Source organism: Prionailurus viverrinus, chromosome B4 (genome assembly GCF_022837055.1).
Source record: "Prionailurus viverrinus isolate Anna chromosome B4, UM_Priviv_1.0, whole genome shotgun sequence".
Classification (NCBI taxonomy): Eukaryota; Metazoa; Chordata; class Mammalia; order Carnivora; family Felidae; genus Prionailurus; species Prionailurus viverrinus.
The window spans coordinates 65,161,919-65,186,478 of NC_062567.1; the positions used below are offsets into that span (position 1 = coordinate 65,161,919).

General features: G+C 34.8%; 1 protein-coding gene across 3 annotated transcripts in view; it reads left to right on the forward strand.

Annotated features, from left to right (window-relative positions):
• MUC19 (mucin 19, oligomeric) overlaps positions 1-24,560 on the forward strand; it is a 108,449-nt gene that overhangs the window by 10,280 nt on the left and 73,609 nt on the right. For all 3 annotated transcript variants that reach the window (XM_047868016.1, XM_047868017.1, XM_047868018.1), the window contains exons 10-32: positions 659-869; positions 1,585-1,707; positions 2,380-2,503; positions 4,108-4,243; positions 5,464-5,556; positions 6,514-6,598; positions 6,765-6,902; positions 7,866-8,015; positions 10,930-11,024; positions 11,651-11,777; positions 13,312-13,558; positions 15,268-15,320; positions 15,418-15,518; positions 15,759-15,910; positions 16,627-16,765; positions 17,803-17,907; positions 17,999-18,193; positions 19,187-19,426; positions 19,497-19,653; positions 20,605-20,730; positions 22,051-22,192; positions 22,821-22,852; positions 23,402-23,431. In XM_047868016.1, the coding sequence (XP_047723972.1) occupies positions 659-869; positions 1,585-1,707; positions 2,380-2,503; positions 4,108-4,243; positions 5,464-5,556; positions 6,514-6,598; positions 6,765-6,902; positions 7,866-8,015; positions 10,930-11,024; positions 11,651-11,777; positions 13,312-13,558; positions 15,268-15,320; positions 15,418-15,518; positions 15,759-15,910; positions 16,627-16,765; positions 17,803-17,907; positions 17,999-18,193; positions 19,187-19,426; positions 19,497-19,653; positions 20,605-20,730; positions 22,051-22,192; positions 22,821-22,852; positions 23,402-23,431 (3,001 nt within the window). The remainder of the gene's footprint in view (positions 1-658; positions 870-1,584; positions 1,708-2,379; positions 2,504-4,107; positions 4,244-5,463; positions 5,557-6,513; positions 6,599-6,764; positions 6,903-7,865; positions 8,016-10,929; positions 11,025-11,650; positions 11,778-13,311; positions 13,559-15,267; positions 15,321-15,417; positions 15,519-15,758; positions 15,911-16,626; positions 16,766-17,802; positions 17,908-17,998; positions 18,194-19,186; positions 19,427-19,496; positions 19,654-20,604; positions 20,731-22,050; positions 22,193-22,820; positions 22,853-23,401; positions 23,432-24,560) is intronic.

The following is a 24,560-nucleotide window of genomic DNA, read 5'->3' on the forward strand; positions in this document are numbered from 1 at the left end:
TACAAATTATACATTTGCTTAACAGTGGTTTTTATATTTCTCTGTTACAAACATGTTAAGAAAGAAAACAGCTACGTGGTAGTTAAAAAATGTAGACATTTAAATATTTTTGGGTTCAGTAATATATGTGCTTACTTTCTTAACCAACATGAGAACAAATATGTTGTCTCTGGAGCCAACTCACATGTCCCCCACTAAGAAAGCACACATTCGCTCTATTTTACTGCCATGGTTGCTCATCAAATATAAGAATATTAATAGATAAAGGGCCAATGTCCCTTCTGTCTATTGTGGTATCAGTTATTTACCATCCCACTCTCTGGCATCAACAATCTTTATTTTTTCTCACCCTTCCATTTTCTCAAGTTGTAAACTTCATGTCACCTTTAGAGAAATTTTGGTTGAGTGTAGGTACAACAATTTTTGAAGCTGTTGTACAACAATCCAAAACGCCATAAGTGAAGTGTTCTTTTAGGAGTCACTGTACCGAGTATAATACTTTAAAACTCTCCGTTTCAACCAGAAGTCAACAACTCTTCCTGCCAAAGCTACAGGTTATCATGCAGAATCAAACATGTCTGAATTTATCTTTTCCTAAATGTTTATTTGATTGTCCATTTTTTTATGTTTCAATAAAACTTCATGCTTTATTTTGTAGCACTGTGACAAAATTATTGGAACTTACTTTGAGAAATGTAGAAAGGTCACCACTTTATCCAATGACTACAGAATGATCTGCATTGATGAGTACTGCCAAAATAGAGACAAAAATTCTACGTGTGACACTTACACAGAATTGTCCCGCCTCTGTGCCTCAGATGGTCCCGGTCCCTACGTATCCTGGCGAGATGATTCTGATGTGGTTTGTGGTAGGTTTTAAATTGTATTGCAGATTCCAAGACAGAAAGTGTCTATAGCACTTTAAAATTGAACTATATTTCAAAGTAATCTTTTCAAATGACTGTAAGCCCTGAAAGGGATCTTAGAGATATTAGAGTCCTATCTCTCAGATACTTGTGAGGAAACTGAGACCTGTATTGGCGAAGTGACTTGCCGTAAGTTGCACCGCTTTGTGTTAAGATCTCAGTTAGGAAATTTATAGTCTTTACAATTAGTAAAAGTTACTGGGAAAAATGAGAAATTCTGTAAAAATTGAAAATAGTGGAAAAGTTATCAAAAGTATATTGATTAGTACTATGATTTCCTTTCAAAAAAATAAAACATAGAGATGAGTTTCACACAAATATAAATATACTTTCAACCTATGTTTAGCGAAATCCTTAGAAGTTAAAATATGAGTAGAATATCAATTCCAAAGTAAGATGCAATGATATATATAAGTACATTTCCTCCTAATTTTTGTCTTTGTTTTTTTATTTTTTCTCCAGATTAAATATTGTATCATAAAATAATGCATGAAAAATTGGCACAATTTAGTTGTGCTGAATATTTTTAAAGACTGACTCATATCTTGAACATTAGACTCAAAGAAGCTCATTTGAAAAGATCCCCATTAAAGTATTATCTATTTATCACATTCATTTCCTCTAATTTCCATGTATACCTATATCTATATTTCTCTAGAAAAACCTAGATGCCCAGAAAAACATATCTACAAAGAATGTGGTCCCTCAAACCCTGCAACTTGTTCTAATGTGGCTCCTTTTCAAGACAGTGAATGTGTGAGTGGCTGCACCTGCCCAGAAGGTAATACACCCTATGAGAGTATTTACACTGAAACAACTGAAAACAGTGCTTCTGGTATGGTGGGTCTTATTTCTAACTAGATATTTAATGAAATCATCTATTCATAATCCATCCTTCTAGCACACTGCAGAAGAGGGCAAGAGAGAGACTTACAAAGTTAATGTGTATGGCTATGTCTATGGTACCTGAGGGCCATAGTACTCCACAGATCATCCTCTAGTCTTACATTGCGCTCAGTAGAAATACTCTATGGCTCAGAAAATTATACTCTTGTCAGTTCTCAAACTGGAGTAATTGCTTAAATGGAACTTACCATTTCAAGTGCATGTTTACACTTGAAGGAACTAGTTCAGGAGCACCTGGGTGGCTCAGTCAGTTAAGCGTCAGACTTAGGTTCAGGTCATAATCCCACAGTTGTGGGTTTGAGCCCTGAGTCTTGCACTGAGCTCTGTGCTGACGGCTCAGAGCCCGGAGCCTGCCTCGGATTCTGTGTTTCCCTCTCTCCGCCCATCCTCCACTCATGCTCTGTCTCTACTTGTCTTAAAAACAAATATACACTTTAAAATTTATTAAAAAAAAAAGAACTAGCTCAAGAGTGATTTCACAATTCACTGCTTGAGAATTTACTGATGTTTATATAATTCTGAGATTAATATAATATATTTATTCCAGGTTATCTATTGGACGATATTGAAGAAAAAGGTAGATGTGTATTAAAGGCTAAATGTCCCTGTGAATCAAATGGAAAGATCTATCAGTCAGGAGAAGTCCGAGATGGTCCTTGTGGTTCTCAGTGGTAGGTGCATGCTTTTTGCCCACATTTTATTAATAGCAAAATAATACTAATAGTTTAATCAATTTTAAATATTTCCTAAGTACTTAAAATAAACTTTCCAGAAATAAAATGCAACCTCACTGTATTTTCTGTGTTCATATTTGCCTTTTATCTTTTAAGGAAAGTTTAGTGTGTTTTTAAAATAAAATGTATACGCTTTCTATGTATCTTTAAAAGGTAATGCTTTTCACTAACTGAAGTAGTGTTTCAAATTGTAAGCCAATTAGTGGTTGCAAATATAGAGCAAAGAATAATATAAGAGTATGGTTACAACAAGGAAACAATAATTGTGCAAAATGCCAAGAATATTTAATCAGAATGTATATCAGAAACAATCTAATGTATAATCAGAAACAATCTAATACTTTTCAAATAATTTTTATGAGGCTACATTGGTGAAGGCATATTTAATCTTTATTTATATATTTTTATTTATGTATTATATATATTTATAATATTTATGGATATATTTAATGAGTGAATTTTAATGTGCCAGAAATTAGTGTGGACTATTTGAGTTCAGCAGCAATATGTTGATCAGAGAGAGTTCCCCATTCCTCATTACAACTTTTCTCTGAAACTCCAAATTTGTGCAGAAGTCCAGAGGACTTTTCTAGAAATGTATTATGCCCTTGTAGGGAAATAATCTGACTCAATGAAAGCTAATCTATTATTGATATTATAATATGTTCTTTATAAATGAGAAATGTTCTTGTTAGTGTGGTCATAATGCATTAGTAATAATTATATATAACAATAGCTATGATTTATTGAATATCTATGACAGTGCTATCCAGGAGAAATATCACGTGAGTCGCAAATATGACCCACATATATGATTTAACACTTTTTAGTTGATGCATTTTTAAAAAGCAAAAAGAAAGAGGTAGAATGAATTTTAATTCTGTATTTTATATACCCAAAATACAGTATTATCATTTAAAAATGAAATTAGTATGCAAAGTTAATGAGAGATTTTATGATCTGTTTTTCAGATTAAGTCTTAGAAGTCTGTGTGTATTTTACATTTACAGCAGATCTCAATCTGGATGAGTCACTTTCAAGTAATCAATAGCTATATGTCTCTATGCTATATTGAACACTGCAGGTCTACAGTGTGGCATTTAGCAGGTGTCTTAGTACTAATAGTGAAATGGGTTCCTTTTAAACAAACCTGAAATCCAGTTTAAAAGTTTTTATATGTTTAATTCAGGCCGAAGCTATTATTTTAGTCCATGGCATTCAAGTCTTTTAAAAATACAGGATGCCACCATCAATGAGACGTTTGATCAGAGTTGAGATGTTGAGTGGGAAACAAAGGTGGTCTAATAGGGGCTCCTGGCTGGCTCTGTTTGAAGACATGTGACTCTTGATCTTGGGGTCATGAGTTCGAACCCCATGTTGGGTTGTAGAGATTACTTAAAAACTTAAAACAAAAAAGATGGTCTAATAAAACTTAAGTAAATGTCTTAGTTTAAATTTTGATTTTTAATGTTGGGATATTTATTTTGGCCATAGAGAAAACACAGCTGATGACCTTTAATGTAACCATTGCATTTTACCAGCACATGTCAAGAAGCAAAGTGGTCTTGCACTGAAGCATTATGTCCTGGAAGATGTAAGGTGGAAGGAAGTTCAATCACCACCTTTGATGGTGTTAAATATAACCATCCTGGAAACTGTCATTTCTTGGCCATCCACGTATGTAATAGCCTGGAACAGTTGAGAAAACTGATGCACGTGCCAAGCTGTTTTTCATCCAATTTAAAACACAATCTTCACTTCAAATTACTATTTAAAAAATAAATAACAAGCAGCCCTTCAATTATTTGTTACATATTTTGGTATCTGTTTTCTGTCACATGTTGACATTGACCATAAGTATTACATGCACTTCTTAGAAATTCCTTGCTAAACAAACCAACAAACCCCAAAATTCCCTTCATCACTAATAATTTTCTAAGTACACTGGAAAAATATTTTCTTCTACTTTTCTTTGCATGTTTTCACTAGTGCCTCAATTGAAACTATCTTTTATGTTCCATGAAACATCTTCCTTTTTCATAGTTACCCCTTTACATTTATTTTTAGTTTTTATAATACAATATCACTAGTATGATAGAAGCTATCCTGACTTTTAAATTCTGTTCAGTACTAAAATTTTAAGTAATCTGGATTTCAGTAAAGGGGAATTCCATCTTGTATCTTGTGCCTATAGCCAGCCTGAAAATATAATTTTGTTTAATCTTTTGGTAAGGAACCAAGATGAGCAGAATTTGTTACTCCTAAAGCGAGAGGGATGGCTCAAGTCCAGTAGTCTGAAAAATTCTGTCCTGGCTACTAAAAGACCATTTTCCAAATCTTTCTTCCTTTTATGCTCCTCACATAATCTGTGAGGGTGGGGGATGGGCAAACTGAAAGGGAAACAACACCAAAATATGTGGAATAATTGCTTCTCCTATATTAGATTCCTAGATCGTGCAGAGAGGACTGGAAGTCAATGTTTGACATGACTTATATTTTGGTTTTACAAATTAAATACCTTTCACATTGGCTTTAAACAGACATTGTGGATTGTCCAGAGAATAAACAAGCTATGTCATCTCTAATTCCTATCCGTCTCTGCAATGCAGCACATTCCCTTGGAGGAGATGACAAAAAGTAAAGATAAAAGAAAAAAATGAGGCCTATGAAAACCCACCAATCAGATATAGTTTATGGAAGATACTTGGACCTTCTGTAAAGTGGCCATTTCTACACTTACCATGGACTGAATGAGGTTTTACTTTCAGAGCAGACAGATTATATGTAGGAATTGTACATGTTTTAAATGCAAACATGCATTGTGAATGAATCATGCAGTAATAGCATATAATCAATGACATTTAATAAATATATCAATGAAATGCGTTTTTTAACAGGATAAAGATTGGTCTGTTAGCGTTGAACTTCGTCCCTGTCCAAATGGTCGGTCAGGAACGTGCTTAAATAGTGTTACACTCCTCTTGAATTCGGTGAGTAGTCCACTCCCTAAAGTTTATCCAGAGCAAAATAAAATCAATTACTTCACAAATTCAGAATTTTTGTGGTAGAAGAGAGGCTTTACTCTGTAAATTGAAATAACAAGTGATATTGTACAGAAAATTGATAATGTCCCTGGAAGAGGTAGATACTTCTAAGGATCCTTAAGTACATAAAAGTTATCATACGTATACAACTAATGCACTAATTACAGATCAACTTATGTGCTTATTAAATTATTAAACTCTGTGGGCCATTTAAAAGGCAATTATATTTGTTTAGAATTTCATGTATTTGGAAGTGACATTGTAAAAGGAAATAGACCTAAATGGTGAGGGAGGACATTGAGACTTGCCTTTGGTACTTAGAAGGCTTCTGACATTTAGAAATGTAAGTTATCTTCTTGAGTTTCAGTTTCCTCATCTACAAATTAGGGATGGAAATTCCTTTACAATACTTCTCAAAGAATTGGTATAAGAAGAAATGAAAAAACATATGAGGAGTGCTTAAAAAATGTTCTATATTTTAGATATTAAAAATTAATTTAAGGAGTGCCTGGGTGGCTCAGTCGGTTCAGCATCCAACTTCGGCTCAGGTCATGATCTCCCCGTTCATGGGTTCAAGACCTGCGTCAGGCTCTGTGCTAACAGCTCAGAGCCTGGAGCCTTCTTCAGATTCTGTGTCTCCCTATCTCTCTGTCCCTCCCCCGTTAGCACTCTGTATCTGTTTTTATTATTAGTAAATGATAATTATTATTTATTTCTCATCACCATAGTAATTATATATAATAAAAATATAATATTATTTTATTTAATAGTAAAATAATAATAAGATAAAATTAATCTAGTAAAATTAAACACTTTATGGCATAAAAATGAAGGTGCATATATTGCATTAAAATGAATTAGTATTACAAATTAACATGAACTAACAATTGTTTTAAATATCAGTCTGTTTCAGTTGACAAATATATATTCAATAGAGATGGAACAGTCACAAATGATAAGATTAGAAATCAAGGTTATTATTATTCAGGTAAGTTTAATAAATCCACTTAAATGTAAGATGCATTCACTTATTCAATTTTTAAGGATATCAAATGTGTGTTTTTTAACACATGAAAATATAAAACCATTTTAATGAATTAAAAATTGTTCACTATTTAAATTATTATTCTTAATGTTAATAATTATTTTAACAGACCAAATGCAGATCTTCAAAGCATCTTCCTCATACCTTCAAGTAGAAACAAACTTTCATGTAAAGATGCAGATACAGATTGTTCCTGTGATGCAATTATATGTTTCCATGCCACCCAACCAATTCACAGACACTGTAGGTAAGTCCCCTGGATATGTTTTTATTTCCAAGGTTCTAATGTTACTATCACTTATTTTAATTTTCACTTGTTTCTCAATTAATGACGTTATGCATAAAGCATTTTTACTTAATCTTCCTTTCAATATTGCAGTAAAACAGTTTCAACTTACAGTAAAGATGGTTTTATTTATTACAAAACCTATTCCTAAATGGTTTTCCACAAATTTAAGGTTTTTAAATTAAGGCGTTTTAAAGTCAGGTTTGATAATATAGGATATATATCACTTTGCTAATGTAGATTACCAGAGCTTTTGCCTGTAGAAGATGAAAATATTATACTTAGACATCTTTTGAATATCAAGTTTCAAACACAAACTACATTACAATTTGTCTTTCTGCTGATAGATCACATGTTCTTATCTTTCACTGCTGTTTTCTGTCATAGAAATCAGCTCCCACATAGTGTCATGGATGTCAGATAAAACAAAACAGTGGCAAATCCCACAGCTACTAATTTCAAAAGTCTAAGCTTTTGCACCATGTCTTTACTTGAAAAGGTGACTTATTTATACATAGGGAAAAAAATGTAATCCCTGGATCCAGATCAAATGCATATGGCCCTTAACATGATTCAACTCTCCACACTACAACTGAAAATGTGCAGTCCCAAACATCCTATTTGTAAGCACGTTTCCCCCCACCTTGTCAGAGGAGGTTAAGTAAGCTATAGTGACAAACAGAAAAAACACACAATATTTATGGAAAATAGTGTCTCAGTGCTCCTGGTATTTGAATAAAATGGGATATTAATGTGAAGTGTCATGAATTTTGCTTGTATGTGTAAAGACTAACCAAGACATACACGCTCAGGTAGCTTCTATGTGTTTTGATTTGAGTGAAGAACTGAATATGAGGTGAGACTATGAATCCAAAAAGGTGAGTAGGGGAGGAAATGTTAAAATTTGTTTTGTGCTCTATACAGGACTCTGTGGTTCCTACAACAACAGAGCAGAGGATGATTTCATGTCAAGTCAGAATATATTGGAGAAAACGTCTCAGGCATTTGCTGATTCTTGGGAAATGATGCCCTGTCCTAAAGGAAACCCCACTTCGTGCATCAGTATAGAAAAAGGTATTGGTAATTGAACATTAAACTCTGTGATTAAATATTTGGTACTAGGAATTGTATACTTATTCTGTTAATAATATGAGACTCTCAGATAATCCTGCTTTTAGCTAGTGCTTGTTTTACTGTACCTGTTTTACAGGGAGCAGCGGAGAAACAGTCTGGCTGGCTGAGAGCGCAACTAGAAAACACATCTTTCATTGGGGAGGGGGATCAACATATTTGTCTTTTTCTATACGCGTTCTTTTCCTTCTTTGACAGTTTTCTTCATAGCTATAGAGTAGTAGGGTTAGAGGAAATTTTACAGATCATTTCATTTATTATTCTTACCCTTTATTTTAGGCATGGAAATGATCATTGGTTGAAATGATGAGACTCCCCCAAATTGCTCAGCTACTTAACAATAGAGCTGTAGCTAGATCCACATCTCCTAACTACTGCTGTCATGTCTGTTAATTATACCAACCCCCAAATACAGATCTTACGAGGAAAACTTTACACTTGTAGGATTCAGCTCATGTTTTAGCTTACCGAAGATTTCCATAAATATTGGTTCCATTTATTCCCACAAACACTCATGAAGAGCACGGACGTAGTTATTATCTCCATTAAGGTTGATGTTGATAATGGACTCCAGATAGAGTGTACTTAATAAGGGTTAAAGATGAATCTGTCACCCAAGTATTTTATTTTTATTTATTTAATTAAAATATTTTTATTGAAGTACAGGTAACACCCAATGTTACGTTGATTTCAGGTGCACAGCATTGTGATTCTACGAGTCTATACAATATGTCATGCTTACCACAAGTGTAGCTACTGTCTGTCACCATACCATGTCATTACAACACAACGGATTACATCCCCTATACTGTACCTTTTATCCCTGGGACTTATGAATTCCATAACTACAAGTCTGTATCTCCCATTCCCCTTCACCCATTTTGCCCATCCCCCAATCTCCTTCCCCTCTGGCAAACATCAGTTTGTCCTCTGTATTTATCGGTCTGTTTCTGATAATCCAAGTATTTTGAATCAAAGACTTGCTCTGATTGTTCCCATACTTAGTGTTGTTGATTTTAACAAATACTTTAAGTTACTTCTTTCGTAAATAATGGAATTCAATGGAAAGTAAGTTAAAATATGTTGTTTATATGTTAATCAGTTGTCTCTAAATTAATCTCCATATTTGAAGCAAATGTCTGATCAGCTTTTGACAATATTTAAAAATTACAAAGCAATTTCTTTTGAAAGTTTCATCTACTTGTTTTGACTAATGAAAGGAGTTGATAGAAGCATTAACATCCACATGGTAATATGCATTTGAAAGTTCAATTTTCATGTTATTTTGTTTTGCAGGTGTTGCAATGAAAATAATTAAAATGCGAATAAATGAAAACAAATATATATCTCATAAGAACCCAAGCCAATTTTTGTTAAGGAGACTATATTAACACTTTTGAGAGCTATATAAATTAACTGTTTCTATTTTCAATCTTTTATATTTAACTTAAAATAAAATAAGAAAATGAAACTATGCCGTAATAAGCTGTTAGTAATATTAACATAAAAAATGGTAAAACCTGGTTACAAGTTTGTCAAAATTTTAGGAATAATTGGCCTCAATGTCCTTTTATTTTTATTTATTTTTTAAATGTTTATTTATTTATTTTTGAGAGAGAGCGAGAGCACAAGCAGGGGAGGAGCAGAGAGAGAGAGAGGGACACAGAATCCAAAGCAGGCTCCAGACTCAAACTCACAAATCATGAGATAAAGTCAGATGCTTAACTGACTGAGCCACCCAGGCACACCTAGAAACAATTGGCCTCAATGTCCTCTTAATAGATTCAGTCAGCTTCTTTATTGCATCCTGGTGACAGTAACTTTTAAAAGCCAATTGAAAGATGGTTAAAAAAATTAGCAATCCTTCTTTTAGTCACTGACATCATCTTTAAGTATTTGCAAATCATTGAGCAAAGCATTTGTTACTCAGATGTTATTTTTGTGAACTTCATTTTCTGTTAATTTAATACAAGAAGTGATTTACGAAGCAACCAAATATCAATTCAGTCCGTAAAAAATAAAATGTGTGTTTGAATTGTTGATACTGCTTGTCCTAAAACTGACATGATTATTGTGGCAACGGGGCGAGGTGGTGCTGGTGTTGTGATGATTTCATTTTACCCACTTGCTATGTACCTGAATAAATAATCTGGTTCCCTTAGTCCCATTTTTTTTGGTAGAAATTGCATTTTGCAAACAGGTTAACTGATTTAGTACAAATATATGAAGCTAATAAAGATTTTTCCACTTATTCCAGTTATGGAATAAGTAAGTCATTGGGTTGAAAGGAACAGCATAGGGAATATAGTCAGTGGTATTGGTATTGGAATAGCATCGTATGGTGACAGATGGTAACCACACTTGTGAACGCAGCATAATGTATAGAGTTGTCTAATCCCTACGTTGTACACCTAAAACTAGTGTAATATTGTGTGTTTGTACTTCAATTTAAAAAAAGAAAGACTTTGCCTCTTAGTTTAAGGTGTTTCTGGTTATATCATGCTATTTTTGTATATATTGATAATAAGTTAGATATGTTCTAGCAAAAACATTTTACTGTTTAACTTTTTAAAGTTTATTTATTTTGTGGTGGATGGGGGTTGGGGATGCAGCGAGGGGCAGAGAGCAAGGGAGAGAGAGAATCCCAAGCAGGCTCCATGCTCTGCTCAGAGCCTGATATGGGGCTTTATCTCATGATCCTGAGATCATGACCTGAAGCAGAATCAAGAGTTAAGCCCTTAACCAACTGAGCCACCCAGGTGCCCCGCAAAAACACTTTAAAAACACAATCACACATTTTAAATTAAAAATTATGACATTACTGATACTAATTTTGAGTGCATTAAATTTCTTCCAGAAAGATATGCTGAAAAGCACTGTGGAATTCTTCTTGATTCAAGTGGGCCTTTTGCTTCCTGCCATCCAATTGTGAATCCTAAACTATATCATGAGGTATGTGAGGGTCTAAGATTAACAGCTCTTTTTGCAAACTATTCTGATAATATCAATAGAAGCCTGTAGACATTAAAATTTTTCAAATAACAGGCACTGCCAGTACATTAAGACATAGCTTTAAACTTAACATTATTCAGTTGTTAGATATACTAATTAAAAAAAAACAGTACTGGCAAATAAGTTGGAATGAGAAAAATCTTTTTTTTAATGTTTATTTATTTTTTTGAGAGAGAGAGAGACAGAGCGTGAGCTGAGGAATGCAGAAAGATAGGGAAACAGGCCCTGAGTTGTCAGCACAGAGAACGACATGGGGCTCGAACCCACGAACAATGAGCTCATGAACTGAGCTGAAGTTGGACACTTAACCTACTGAGCCACCCAGGCACCCCTGGAATGAGAAAAATCTTGAATAAGTTCCTCTTTCTGAGTTTTCTAAGTTTGTGGAAAACTTAGTTAATAATTGATTTACTACTTTGCATATTTCAAAAGGAAGTATTTCCCAAAGTTCAAGACAGATTATTTTCAAGGAAGAGGAGTGGTTATAAACTGAATTAAGATACCCAGTTTACCTGTTCTTGTGAACATTTTCATAAAGTAATATGCATTTATTTCTTACCTTAAAGGAATGCAAAAAATACACTTGCACTTGTGACAACAGTGAAGATTGTTTGTGCACGATTTTAGGCAACTATGTAAAAGCGTGTGCTGAGAAAGAAACATACATAGTGGAATGGAGAACTGGACTATGTGGTAAGCAGGACAGGGGCTTTAGATGACTCCCTTCTCACTTTTACTATAGTGTGTGTGTGTCAGTGTGTGTGTGTGTGTGTCTGTGTGTGTGTGTAGTTTAGAAACATGTATTTACAAACTTGTACTTGTTTCTTTCAAAGATGATTTCCTGTTTTTTTTTAAATATGTTTGAGTTATCCATGCAGTTTTACTTCTTGAGTCTTTGATCTTGATTTAAATAAGAACAGAATATATACATATTTATATATTAACATGGGTTTCTGTTCAGTTATTATATGCTGAAATTTAATATTCCAACTCCTACTACATTTTGAAGTGTTAAATATTAGTGACATTTTTAAGAAAATAAAAATAACTAAATTAGGAGTTCAACTATCATATTTATTGAATCTTGCATTTTTTTAACATATTTATTGTAGTATTTGAATATGACTTCAGAAAAATACATGGCTTACCCAAAAAAAGAAAACTTTATAGAAATACATGTCTTGTAGATCACAATACCTCATAGCTCATTTCCCATCAAAGGTCTGTCAAGTTCACCTCCAAAATTTCTCTCAAATACATTCACATCTCTCCATCTCTATGGCCACCAACCTACTTCAAAAAAAAAAAAAACTCTTTTTTTTTTTTTTCTCTCTCCTGGGTTATTTCAATTGCTTCCTTTAATATCCACTTTTTCTACAAAGAAGTCAGGATAATCTTTAAAGTAAAACCAACTAAAACTAACCTGATCGGAGTGCCTGGGTGGCTCAGTCAGTTAAGCGACCAACTTCGGCTCAGGTCATGATCTCACGGTTCATGAGTTTGAGCCCGCGTTGGGCTGTGTGCTGACAGCTCAGAGCCGGGAGCCTGCTTCAGATTCTGTGTCTCCCTCTCTCTGCACCTCCCCTGCTCATGCTCTGTCTCTCTCTGTCTCTTAAAAAATAAATAAATGTTAAAAAAAAAAAACTAACCTGATCATTTGATATTTCAGTCTAAAATGAGTCAATGGCTTCTCATTGCTCTAAGGCTAAAGAGCAAACTAAGAGGGCCCTGCAAGTTCTAATTACTGATTTTGTGTCTGGGCTTATACCTTCTATTCTTCTTGCTCTTTGAAAGAATTTCCCTGTCTTCTGATGTAGGCTGTTCCCCAGGCATAGAATTACCTTTCTCTAGGAAGCTTTCATGCTCTACATGGACTGCAAGTTCCCAGTTGTACATACTTAGAGCTTCCCATCTTGCTTCTTTATAGCACGTGCCACAATTGTCCTTTCCCCAGAAATATAAGTCACATGATAGCAGTGTATTTCCTATCTTGTTTATGGGCTTTATCCCCAGCAGAATATGTAAACATATAGTAGGGACTCAATATTGACTGCAAATAAAAAAAGAATGAAAAATACCAGTGAACAGCAAGTAACTTTTTCTTGACTATTCATAACCTCAATTGTGAATAATTCACTATAATATCTATAAACATCAGGATGAAATAGAATTGCTACTTTTCCTGGATGCATACATATTTAATATTTTTTTATTCCTATACCAACAGATCACTCTTGCCCAAGTGGCCTGGTTTTCAAGTACAATGTAAAAGCCTGCAATAGTTCTTGTCGATCATTGTCAGAGAGAGATAGGAGCTGTGATGTAGAAGATGTTCCAGTTGATGGGTGCACTTGCCCTGATGGAATGTACCATAATAATGAAGAGAATTGTGTTCCAAAATCTCAGTGTGACTGCTACCTAAATGACGAGGTCATACAACCAGGCAAACTCATCCATATTGATGACAATAAATGGTATGGAAATTGCATATATACTTGTTATGACTTTGAAATCAGGGGACTGTCCTTTCCAGAGAAATAGATGTCTCCTAAAGTCTTCTTTAGACCTACCACATTTTAAAATTTGTATTTATTAAAGTTAGTTATTGCTCCCTTTAACCTGATGTGCTCACGGCATCATAATGGCTCTAACTGATTTATTCTACTTTTGTTTGATTTCAAATACCAATATAAAAACATTCTAGCATGCCCTACATACAGAGGATGCAAAAATGATTTTATATTCAAACGATGTTTTCTAGTTGTCTCTCAGCATTCACCATTCAACAAACACTTATTAAATAGATATTTGCCATGTTCCAGGCCTTGTGCTGAGGGCTAGAATTACAAAGATGAAGGAACATTGCCTCTGTCTCACAGAATGAGCAGAGTGCTCGCTTTTGCAAGGTTTATATACTATAATATGGTAGCAGAAAGAGCCAGTTAGTGCCTGAGCAGATAAGAAGAACTTTTCAGAGGAGACTAGCACTTGAGTTTTACTAGGATTTGAAACTTTTTCCAGACAAAATTGGGGTAGGAAGAGAGATTTCCAATAGCGTAAACAGAACACACTAACATAGGAAATGCTTGAAAGTATTGCGCATGTAGGTTCTTGTTGGGCTGGAAAGGATTGGGCTGGAAAAGTAGACTGTGGCCAGGCTGTACTCAAGAATTTGAACTAAGTTCCTGGGCAGTAGGAGAAGTTGAAGAATTGTGACTTCTTGTAATGGCTAAGGAGATTGTGATTCTGCAGTTTTGGGCAAAGTTATTTATCTGTATCTTTAATTCCATAGGCAGAGGTAGCAACTCTTAACAATGTAACTGTAAAAATGAAGTAGCCATTCCAAGAAATTTTGGATACACCTTATCTCTTTTCTTTGGTTCCATGAAACTATCATTTAGAAATGGATGATTTTTTCTTGGCCATTTAAAAGGAAAGCATAGGTAAAAACCTCTTTCTATTACAGCACACAAGACATTTGGTTGGGCTTTGATCATGATACTTTCTCTGTAGATGTTGAGGAATCAGTAGGTAGATTACCTTTTTAGTGAAACCTGGGCTACCGCCTCCAAATTATGGTTCCCTTTATCATTACCCTATTTCAGATCCCCATCACTACCATGATGGTTAAGTTGGCTGCTCTTTGCCCTGTCTCTGTGTCTCATATTTCTTGCACTACCTCTATAATGACTAACGTGAAGCATTATTCTGATTGTGCCACTTACCTGCTCAGGAGCTTTAATGGTGACAGTTGCCTGAAGAATAGACGTAAGCTTGCACATCATTTAAGACCATCCAAAATCTGGCCCTGCCTTGCTTTTACCACTTCTCCCTATCCTACTTACTGCTTTCTATCCAAACAAGTCATTGGAACATACCTTGTTGTTTCCTGCATCACAGCTTTGTATCTTATGAGCAATTATCTGTTGGATCTAATTCATCCATCAAGATACAGCCATCCTTTTCATGTGTTCTCTGATACCCATAGAACCTTGCTTGTATATTCCTATAATATGCACAAGGCTGCATGTTATAACTGGGTGCGTGTTATTTCTGGGCAGTGTGTCTCATCCATCTACTTGGATAAAACTTGTGAATGAGGGGTAAAAGTTTCTCTAACAGTGTATTAAGAAGTTGTCATTGAAGTTTGATGTTTAAATGTATAATTTTCTTCTATTTCCAGTGTCTGTCGGGATGGAATTCTTCTTTGCCACACTCCCATTGATTTAACCCTACGTAAGTGTTGAAATCATAATTTAAGCTTAAAATATCCACTTAGGTTAAACCAAGCACATCAAGAGGCCCTTGATTAACAACTTCCTTTATCCTGCAGAGAACTGTACCGGAGGGACTGAATTTGTTGACTGCAGGGACCCGAAGGCACAGAGAAGAGTTGACAGTACCTGTAGCACTCGGAACATACCTAGTTTTGATGTAAGGAACATGGCTGTGCAGTTAAACTTTTTGAAACTTTTCATTGTGTCAGGATAGAAGCCAACCAAAACATCAGTGAAAAAGAATTTGAAGGTCATATTTATTGTGTGTTATTTTGACTTGTCAAATGTTGGCTCTAAATGGATACTTGGTATATAGTTATGCATGGTAAATGGATGCTGATAATGTGACATGTTACAGCAGCACCTGATGATGTATATTTTGTATTTGTTCCTATAGGAGAACTTGCCTTGCAAACGTGGGTGCTATTGTCCAATTGGCATGGTTCGAAATTCTAAAGGAAACTGTGTCTTTCCTGAAGACTGCCCATGTTCTTTTGGTGGACAGGAGTATGACCAGGGAAGTGTTACCTCGGTTGGCTGCAACAAATGGTGCATAATAAAGAATTACTATAGGGGTACCTGGGTGGCTCAGTTGGTTAAGCGACAACTCTTGGTTTTGGCTCAGGTCATGATCTTGCATTTTGTGGGTTCAAGTTCTGCTTGGATTCTGTGCTGACAGTGTAGACTCTGCTTCGAATTCTCTCTTTGTCCCTCTCTCTTTGCCTCTTTCTCTGTCTCTCTTGAAATAAATCAACTTTAAATTAAAACCTTAAAAAATAAAAGACTATTTCATATGTTTTGGATATTAGAAAGTATAGTCTGCTCTTATTTTATAGGAAAGAAGTCATACTTTGAGATATTGAAGAATAATGGTCAAATATAGTTAAAATGCTATTTTATAAATAGAAACTATAATTTTATTTTTTATTGAAGTATTGTTGACATACAATATTTTATTAGTTTTAGGTGTACAGCCTTGTGATTCAACAATTGTATACATTATGCAGCGCTCACCACAATAAGTGTTGTTACCATCTGTTGCCATACAAAGTTATTACAATATTATTGACTGTATTCCCTAGGCTATATTTTATGAAATAGAACCTTTATTTGGCATTTTCTATGGTTAACATGATATAATGAAGACAACTGCCAAATTTAAGTCAATATAAAACAAGGTTTTGTGCTTCTTTACAAAAACAGTGTGAGAATGTGAATCTTGGCATAATATAATTACCTCACTCTATCATTTTTTTTTCTTTTAGTACTTGCATAAAAGGGTCTTGGAGCTGTACACATAATGAATGTCAAACCACTTGCCATATCTATGGGGAAGGTCATGTTAGAACTTTTGATGGAAAAAGTTACAGCTTTGATGGTCTCTGCCAGTATTCATTTCTTGAGGTAATTACTAGTGTGTTTTATCACAATTCTTCTATACTTAATAATTATTATTTATCTGCAGATGTTCTCTGGAGAATTTTATTCTCAAAATGTGAAATTTAAACAAATGGCCCCTTAAGTCTTTCTCAAAGACAGTACAATATGACAGTATCATGCTGACTTGGGAGGCGGTAGGTCTAGACTTCAACCTTGGCTCTACCCTTTCTCTGTTGTGTGACTTTGGGCACATTCCTTAATCCCTCTGTGTCTCCGTTTCCTTATCTATAAAATGGGGATGGAAACAGCTTCCTTGAAACCAAATTTGGGCAAATATTGAAGCACATACTAAGTGCTCAATGAATGCTAGATATTTAACAACAGCGCTATCAGCAATGACAGTTACCACTTTATGAGTGCTTCTTTGCCAAAGCAAATTGATTACATTTAATCACTGCAATACTCAAAGGCTGATATTATTATTCCTATGATGCAGATGAAGAAATTGAGGCTTAGAGAGGTTAAGCAACATGAACTAAGTAGAAAATGTCGTATTCAAAACCAGATCTGTGTGATTCCAGAGTTCACACTTGTTACATGCTACTAAGCTGCTTCCTAAGTAATATCTAATTTCCTGAAATTTGGATTGTTTTATGCTTTAAATTTATATTGTTTTATATTTATGCAAATTTCATAAAAATCAGTGAGGGGAAATAAACAACTTCATCTAATTATGTACAGAGCCTAGAAATAAATCAATGATTATAAGCCATGTTATATCATTTAAATACTTATGTAATATGTTATAATTCTAAACTTTTATAAAATATTACAAAAGGACCGAGTGAAAGCAAATTAACTAGGTTGGATTCAGCCAGGGAGGGCTACCTCTCCATATATGCAGTTAAATTATTGTCTTCTGGACATTCCATAACACAGCTTATGGTAATTTATTGAGTTTAAGGTATCACTGTCTAAGAATTCTTTGTCTGATGCAAATATTGTAATTGAGTTCCACGTCCCTGATATTTATAAAGTATTATGATAATTTACTTTTAAAGGATTATTGTGGTCGTGAAAATGGCACATTCCGTCTCTTAACTGAAAGCGTCCCATGCTGTGAAAATGGGCTTACATGCTCAAGAAAAATCATAGTTGCTTTTCAGGTATGGTACTGTTTCTCTTTATATATTTTTTCTCTCAGATTATGAGTGGCCAAATAAAACTGATATTATAAGTCTGTCTTTTAATTTATAGGATCAGAATGTTGTTCTGCACGATGGGAAAGTAACAGCAGCCAAAATTACAGAAAGTAAGGAATGTGAAATCAATGGAAATACATATTCTGTACATACTGTTGGCCTGTACTTGATTCTGAAATTTTTAAATGGAATAACCATAATTTGGGACAAGAATACAAGAGTTTCTGTTATACTGGATCCACACTGGAGTGTATGTATATCACTAATAAGTGATTAACGGGGAAACAAAATAACTTCTGTTTCTGAGAAGTAGAGACAATTCATCAGTGGAAAGTGAGAGAGTGGTAGTTTCTTCCATAGAATAAGCCTTCCACAACTGTTCAACCTTATGATGAAATAAGAAATGTAATCAAAGATGATAGGACCTGGTGAAAACTAAATGCAATAAACCTGAAGCGTTCTAGTTTAACCATATTTGGTTACTTGAGATTATTGCATAATACAATTTTAAGGTAGCTGGTGAATATATAGAATTAAATATATTTCTTAGAACAAAAATTCTAAGAGGCTAAGAGTCTACTTACGTATGATTTGAAGCTAGTGAATATAATTATTTTTTAATAATTCTTAATGCATTTATCTTATTTGATACTAGATCATTTTGTGATATAGGATATCGGGTTAAACAGTACCAGAATCTTATCCACAGATTTTAATTTCCTTCTAAAATTTGGAATTTAAAATGGATTTATGGTGGGGGCACCTGGCTGACTCGGTCAGCAGAACATGTCAACTCTTGATTTCAGGGTTGTGAGTTTAAACAACATGTTGGGTATGGAGCTTACTTAAAAAAAAAGGGGGGGGGCACCTGGGCGAATCAGTGGCTTGAGTGTCTGACTCTTGATTTTGGCTCAGGTCATGATCTCATGGTCATGAGATCGAGCCCCGCATGGACTCTATGCTGAGTTGGAGCCTGCTTAAGAGTGTCTCTCCCTCTCCCTGTGCCCCTCCCCCTGTCACATGCTCTCTCTTCAAAAATAAAATAAAATACAAAATAAGAATAAAATAAAATAAATAAAGTAGATCTATGATACTATAAATGATCATAACATCTTTACATATCTGTCTCTGTATACCACTATAGTGCAACTCACTTGTTAATTTTCCCTTCTGATCTCATCTCTTCATATATCTATATCCCTACTACAACCTACTTGTTAACTTCCCTTTCGGATCTCTACAGGGCAAAGTATGTGGTCTTTGTGGAAATAACAATGGTGATCTCAAGGATGATTTCACAACACGATATTCATCAGTAGCTGCTGGAACACTGGAATTTGGAAATAGCTGGAAAACCAGTCAAGAATGTTCAGACACAGTAGCTCAAGCTTTCCCGTGTGACTCAAACCCGTACTGTAAGGCCTGGGCTGTGCGGAAATGTGAGATCATCCGGGACAGCACCTTCAGAGACTGCCACAGCAAGGTAGTATGGCTCTGAGAGCAGGGACCTGCACAGGCTTTGCTCCCAGAGACTCATGGGCCGTGTTCTCTAGGTGGACCCCAATGCCTACTATGATGCATGCATTGAAGAAGCCTGTGCATGTGACATGGAAGGGAAGTACCTGGGATTCTGCACAGCTGTGGCTATGTACGCAGAGGCGTGCAGTGCGGTTGGAGTCTGTGTCAGGTGGAGAAAACCAGAGCTCTGCCGTAAGTGAGGTCCATGTGTTGTTCTTATAAAAGGTAATTAGATAGCATTGTTTGGTTAGGTGATCAATCTTCTTTCCATATTTTCTATAAAATACATACTCTTGTGCCTAGAAAGTTTTCAAAACATGTTAATATGTTTATGATGGGAAAAATCCCTATTTTAAAAAGTATAGCACCTGGCACAGTACATCAAATTCAGTTGGAGTTTCTGAAGTTCTTATAACAGGGGAGAAATTAAATACTGATGGAAAGTATCTCTTATTCATACTTAGATGAACAATGAATTGTTTACCTAACTTGGTGTAGCCATATATCCTTGAACATTTACCTCATCTACTTTGGGTTCAAGTCCTTACACATTATCTTAAAAACGTTTATAGAGCCCTGGTCTTGATACATATATTGATATATATGGAATGTGATAATTTTAGTAGAAATCAGCTCTTTCCCTTCTAATGGAAAGTATTATGAGAGAAAATATGACAGATGAGAAATATTGACATTGAATCCACATTTTATTCTTTATTACGCAAAGTGTTATATTGAAATCTTTAGTTACCTCATTCAGGAACTGTTATTTACATATTAAAGGAGCCTGCTTTTCCCAGAGATTTATTTTTGCTATTTAGTCTTGAACAGTAAAACTATGAATCTAGACTGTGACCTAAAATACCTTAAAATGGGAAAATTAGTGTTTACTTTTCTACCCCAAACCAACTTTGTGAGGTGTTAAAGGAAAGTGCTGTTTTGATCCTATATGCTCCCCCTCCGTTTTTTGTGAGCTATTTTGGCTTATCGGGCAATTTGGATAAAGCCAAAGGAACCTGATAAGATAGAATGATATATGCTAGGTCTGTTTATTTGTTAATATCATTCAAAAATGCTTTGGAAAGGGAAAGGTGAAAATTGTTACATAATAGATGGAAGTAATTTGATACAATTAAATTACAGCTGTCTACTGTGATTATTACAATGCCCCTGGGGAATGCAGTTGGCACTATGAACCTTGTGGTACAGTGACTGCAAAAACTTGCAAAGATCAAGTTATTGGCCAGAAATTTTCTGCACTTTTAGAAGGTAAGGTAAATTTTAGTAATATCCATGAAGTAGTGCGAATTATATTGATATTTGAATACTGAAAATGTTATTTCTGCCAATTCAGAATCTTACATTTTACTATTTATTTATATATTCATTCATTCATTCATTCATTCATTCATTTACTTGATGTTTATTTATTTATTTTTGATGGTGAGGGGAGAGAGAGGGAGACAAAGAATCCCAGCCTGGCTTGGTACTGTTCCTGTAGAGCCTTACACAGGGCTCCATCTCACAAACCACGAAATCATGACCAGAGCTGAAATCAAGAGTCAGATGCTTAACCGACTGAGCCACCCCGGTCCTCACATTCTGTACTTTAACGGATAGGCATTTATACTTGTTATGACATTAATATTTCTACATAAGAAACATTTTCTCTAGGGGCCCTTGGGTGGCTCAGTCGGTTGAGTGGCCAACTTCGGCTCAGGTCATGATCTCACGGTTTGTGGGTTGGAGCCCTGCATTGGGCTCTCAGGTGACAGCTCAGAGCCCGGAGCCTGCTTCAGATAATGAGTCTCTCTCTCTCTCTCTCTCTCTCTCTCTCTCTCTCTCTCTGTCCCTCCCTCGTTCATGCTCTCTCTCTGTCTCTCTATCCTCAAAAATAAATAAACATAAAAAATGAAACATTTCCTCTAGACATATATTATCTGTTTAATAAGACAGACAAGCAGTGGGGAGAATGCAGTGCTTCGGTCCCATTGTCAATTTTTATACCTTTCATTAGACAATATAGTTTGTTGAGAACGTAGTTTCAGAATGCAATGTACTATATAGTCCAATTAACTATATCCCACACGTCATCAGCCCTTTGTTCTTAGCATTTCATATCTTGGAAAGGAAGAAGTGGCAAGAAAATAAGAAGATGCAGTAACTTCCCAGAGTCACCTCTGTGTTAGATCCCAGTCTCTGAGATCTTTTCAGCTCATTTTATTATGACACCTGGATCTTCATCTATCCTTACAAAAAATAGATATTTAGAATTGGCATTCGCTTTTCAAGATATGTATTTATCAAAGTGTTGTATTACATTCAACATCATACCATCATTAAAGTTGCAAATTATTTTAAAATACTTCAGGAAACATTTTAGAAAAATAAATCAGTGAAAATGTATAAGTTCTCAGTTCTTAGGTTGATATTCCATTGCAAGAAGATCTGAATCCTGAATCCAAAATGATATCATTTTGCTATTATCTACTTCAGTTCATGTAGGCATTTAAGTAACTTTACAAATATGTAATGCAATGTGACAAGTTTCTGTAAACAGAAATGAACCATGGGTCATCTTTCATACAGGATGTTATGCTAAGTGCCCAGATAGTGCTCCTTATCTGGATGAGAACACCATGAAATGCGTCAGTTTATCTGAGTGCAGCTGCTTCTATAATGATATCATACCAGCAGGTGGAGTGATTCAGGATAACTGTGGAAGAACATGGTACATTCTCTATTAACTTTCTAAGAAGCAATTCTGTTCCTTGCATTTTCATTTATAAAAAAAATTAAGTATACATGTATAATTTTTAGCTTTCCTGTTTCTAAATGATAAGGCTAGCATTAGGTTCAATTTTCTGTCAGTAATGCTAGTTATTTAATATTTTCAGTAAATCCATATGTCAACAAATGGCTTGTTAAATCTTATAATGAGGAAAACAGGAACAGAAAATGTCACTGGTAATTTTGGGTAAAAAGAAAGTTTTAATTCTATAAATGCAAGATCATGTTTACAGGCTTCAGACAGTGACATGGAAGCAAATAGGAGAAGTCTCTACAAGAGCAGCATGGCCAAGATGTCAGGTTTAAAGCTGAAAATGTAAGAACTAACTGTACAGCTTGACTGCAAAGCATTTTTTTAGGTGTCAAGAACACTGCAGTGAAATGATTAGGAATAATGGTACAGTACACCAAAAAATAAACGTCCTTTGGGGAAATGATTATTTATTGTTCCCTTATTTGGTATTGTTTCCATTCTCATGGTTAGACTATTTTTTGTTTCAAATTCAGGAGGTGTATGCCAGTAGGAGTTAAAATTTCAACCTCATTTTTTTTTTTAATTTAACTTTCAGCTATTGCATCGCAGGAGAGTTGGAGTGCAGTGGTGAGTCTTTGCATTTTATTCTAATTGAATTAGGGAAGACAAGGTATGGGGTTTGGGATCCTTTCAGATCATCAACAGAAAAAGGAGTAGGTACTTAAGGCTTAAACTGCTCCTCCCTCAGTGGTTTGGACAATTCCATTGCTGTGTATTTGTTCATGTTGTGTCATTTCAAAACCAATGCTGCCAAGGCATTTCCAACAACTAGCAAGTAGGTAGTCCTCCTGCTGCATGGAAGCCCTTGCCTATCTGTAGGCTCTGGGAATTAAGGCAGTACGACATCACTCAAAATAGATTCATGAAGGGATGGAGCTGAAAGGTCAGGATTAGATAAGATAGAATTAAATAATTGAGGGATCACTCATGAGCAACAAATCTTAAAGATGAATCTCAATAAGCTTTAAAAAAATATATGAGCTACTCCCTGGTTTGTATTAGAAATTGCAGGGAGTAAAATAAACAAGATACAAATAATTCATTGGCAATTTGAGATTTTAGACTTTTTCACCCTTTTTCATTCTTCTCAATAATAGTAACTTATGTTTATTTCAGAAACTGCTCCTACAAATTCAACATTCACAGGTAAAATCATCATGGTTTTCTTTTTTAAAGTTTTAAAATGTTTATTATTTTTGAGAGAGCGAGAGCAAGAGAGGGAGACACGTAATGCTAAGCAGGCTCCAGGCTCTGAGCTGTCAGCACAGAGCCCGACACAGGGCTCAGACTCGTGAACCATGAATCGTGACCTGAGCTGAAATCTGACGCTTAACCACCTGAGCCACCCAGGTGCCCCAAATCATCATGGTTTTCAATGTGTAGCTCTGATTTCTTTTTGTGGATAATCCTTTACAGTTTCACATCAGTCTATGCCAGTGAAAAATATGGTGGTAAATCTGATACAAAAATTTCAAATTAGAATGAACAGTTACTAGAAAATCTGTCAAAATGTTATTTCATTTTACTCTAGTGTATTCAGCTAGGAATATGATTAGAACATATATTAGGTAATATATGCTTATTAGTTAAATATCATCATCCAAAGCTTGACATTTTTAGATAATAATTGGAACACGTGGAATGAAAATGAGTTAAATGTGGTCTCCCATGGAGTAAAATTTTAAAATCATGATTACACCGGGAGGTAATTTAAAAATATAGAAATAAAAGTTACTTTCTTTTTCTTAACTCTTATATCGGCTGTAAGCTCCAAGGACATTTCAGTCATGTCCACTCAGGAAGAGCGCTGACAGAATGCAGTCTAATTTTAGCTTTGGGACTTTTAACTTACTGGCAATATAAGCATAGTTAGAGTTGCTGCAGTGCACTTAACCGTATTCCTGTTCTGTGTGATGCAGGGGGAGTTTTATTTCCTGTAGACCGATATTCAGAGATATCAGTGAAGAGATCGTGGAGTAAATTGGAAGCCTTATATTTTGATACTATATTTAAAGTTGTGTTATTGTCTGTAAAATGTTATTTAAATTTTTAGTTATTATTGATCACTTACTTACAGCTAAGGTATCCCACGTCAGGGTTCTGAACTTTATTTCTTGGTCCTTAAATAGGCCTTATAAAATTCCTGTGAGATTTTGGTTAAATGATAAAAACAGAAAAATTATTTGGGGGGGGGCATACAATAAATATATAGAATTATTTGTGTTGATTTATTTTTTTATTTTTTTTTTATTTAAATGAGAGATTATTTTGTCAC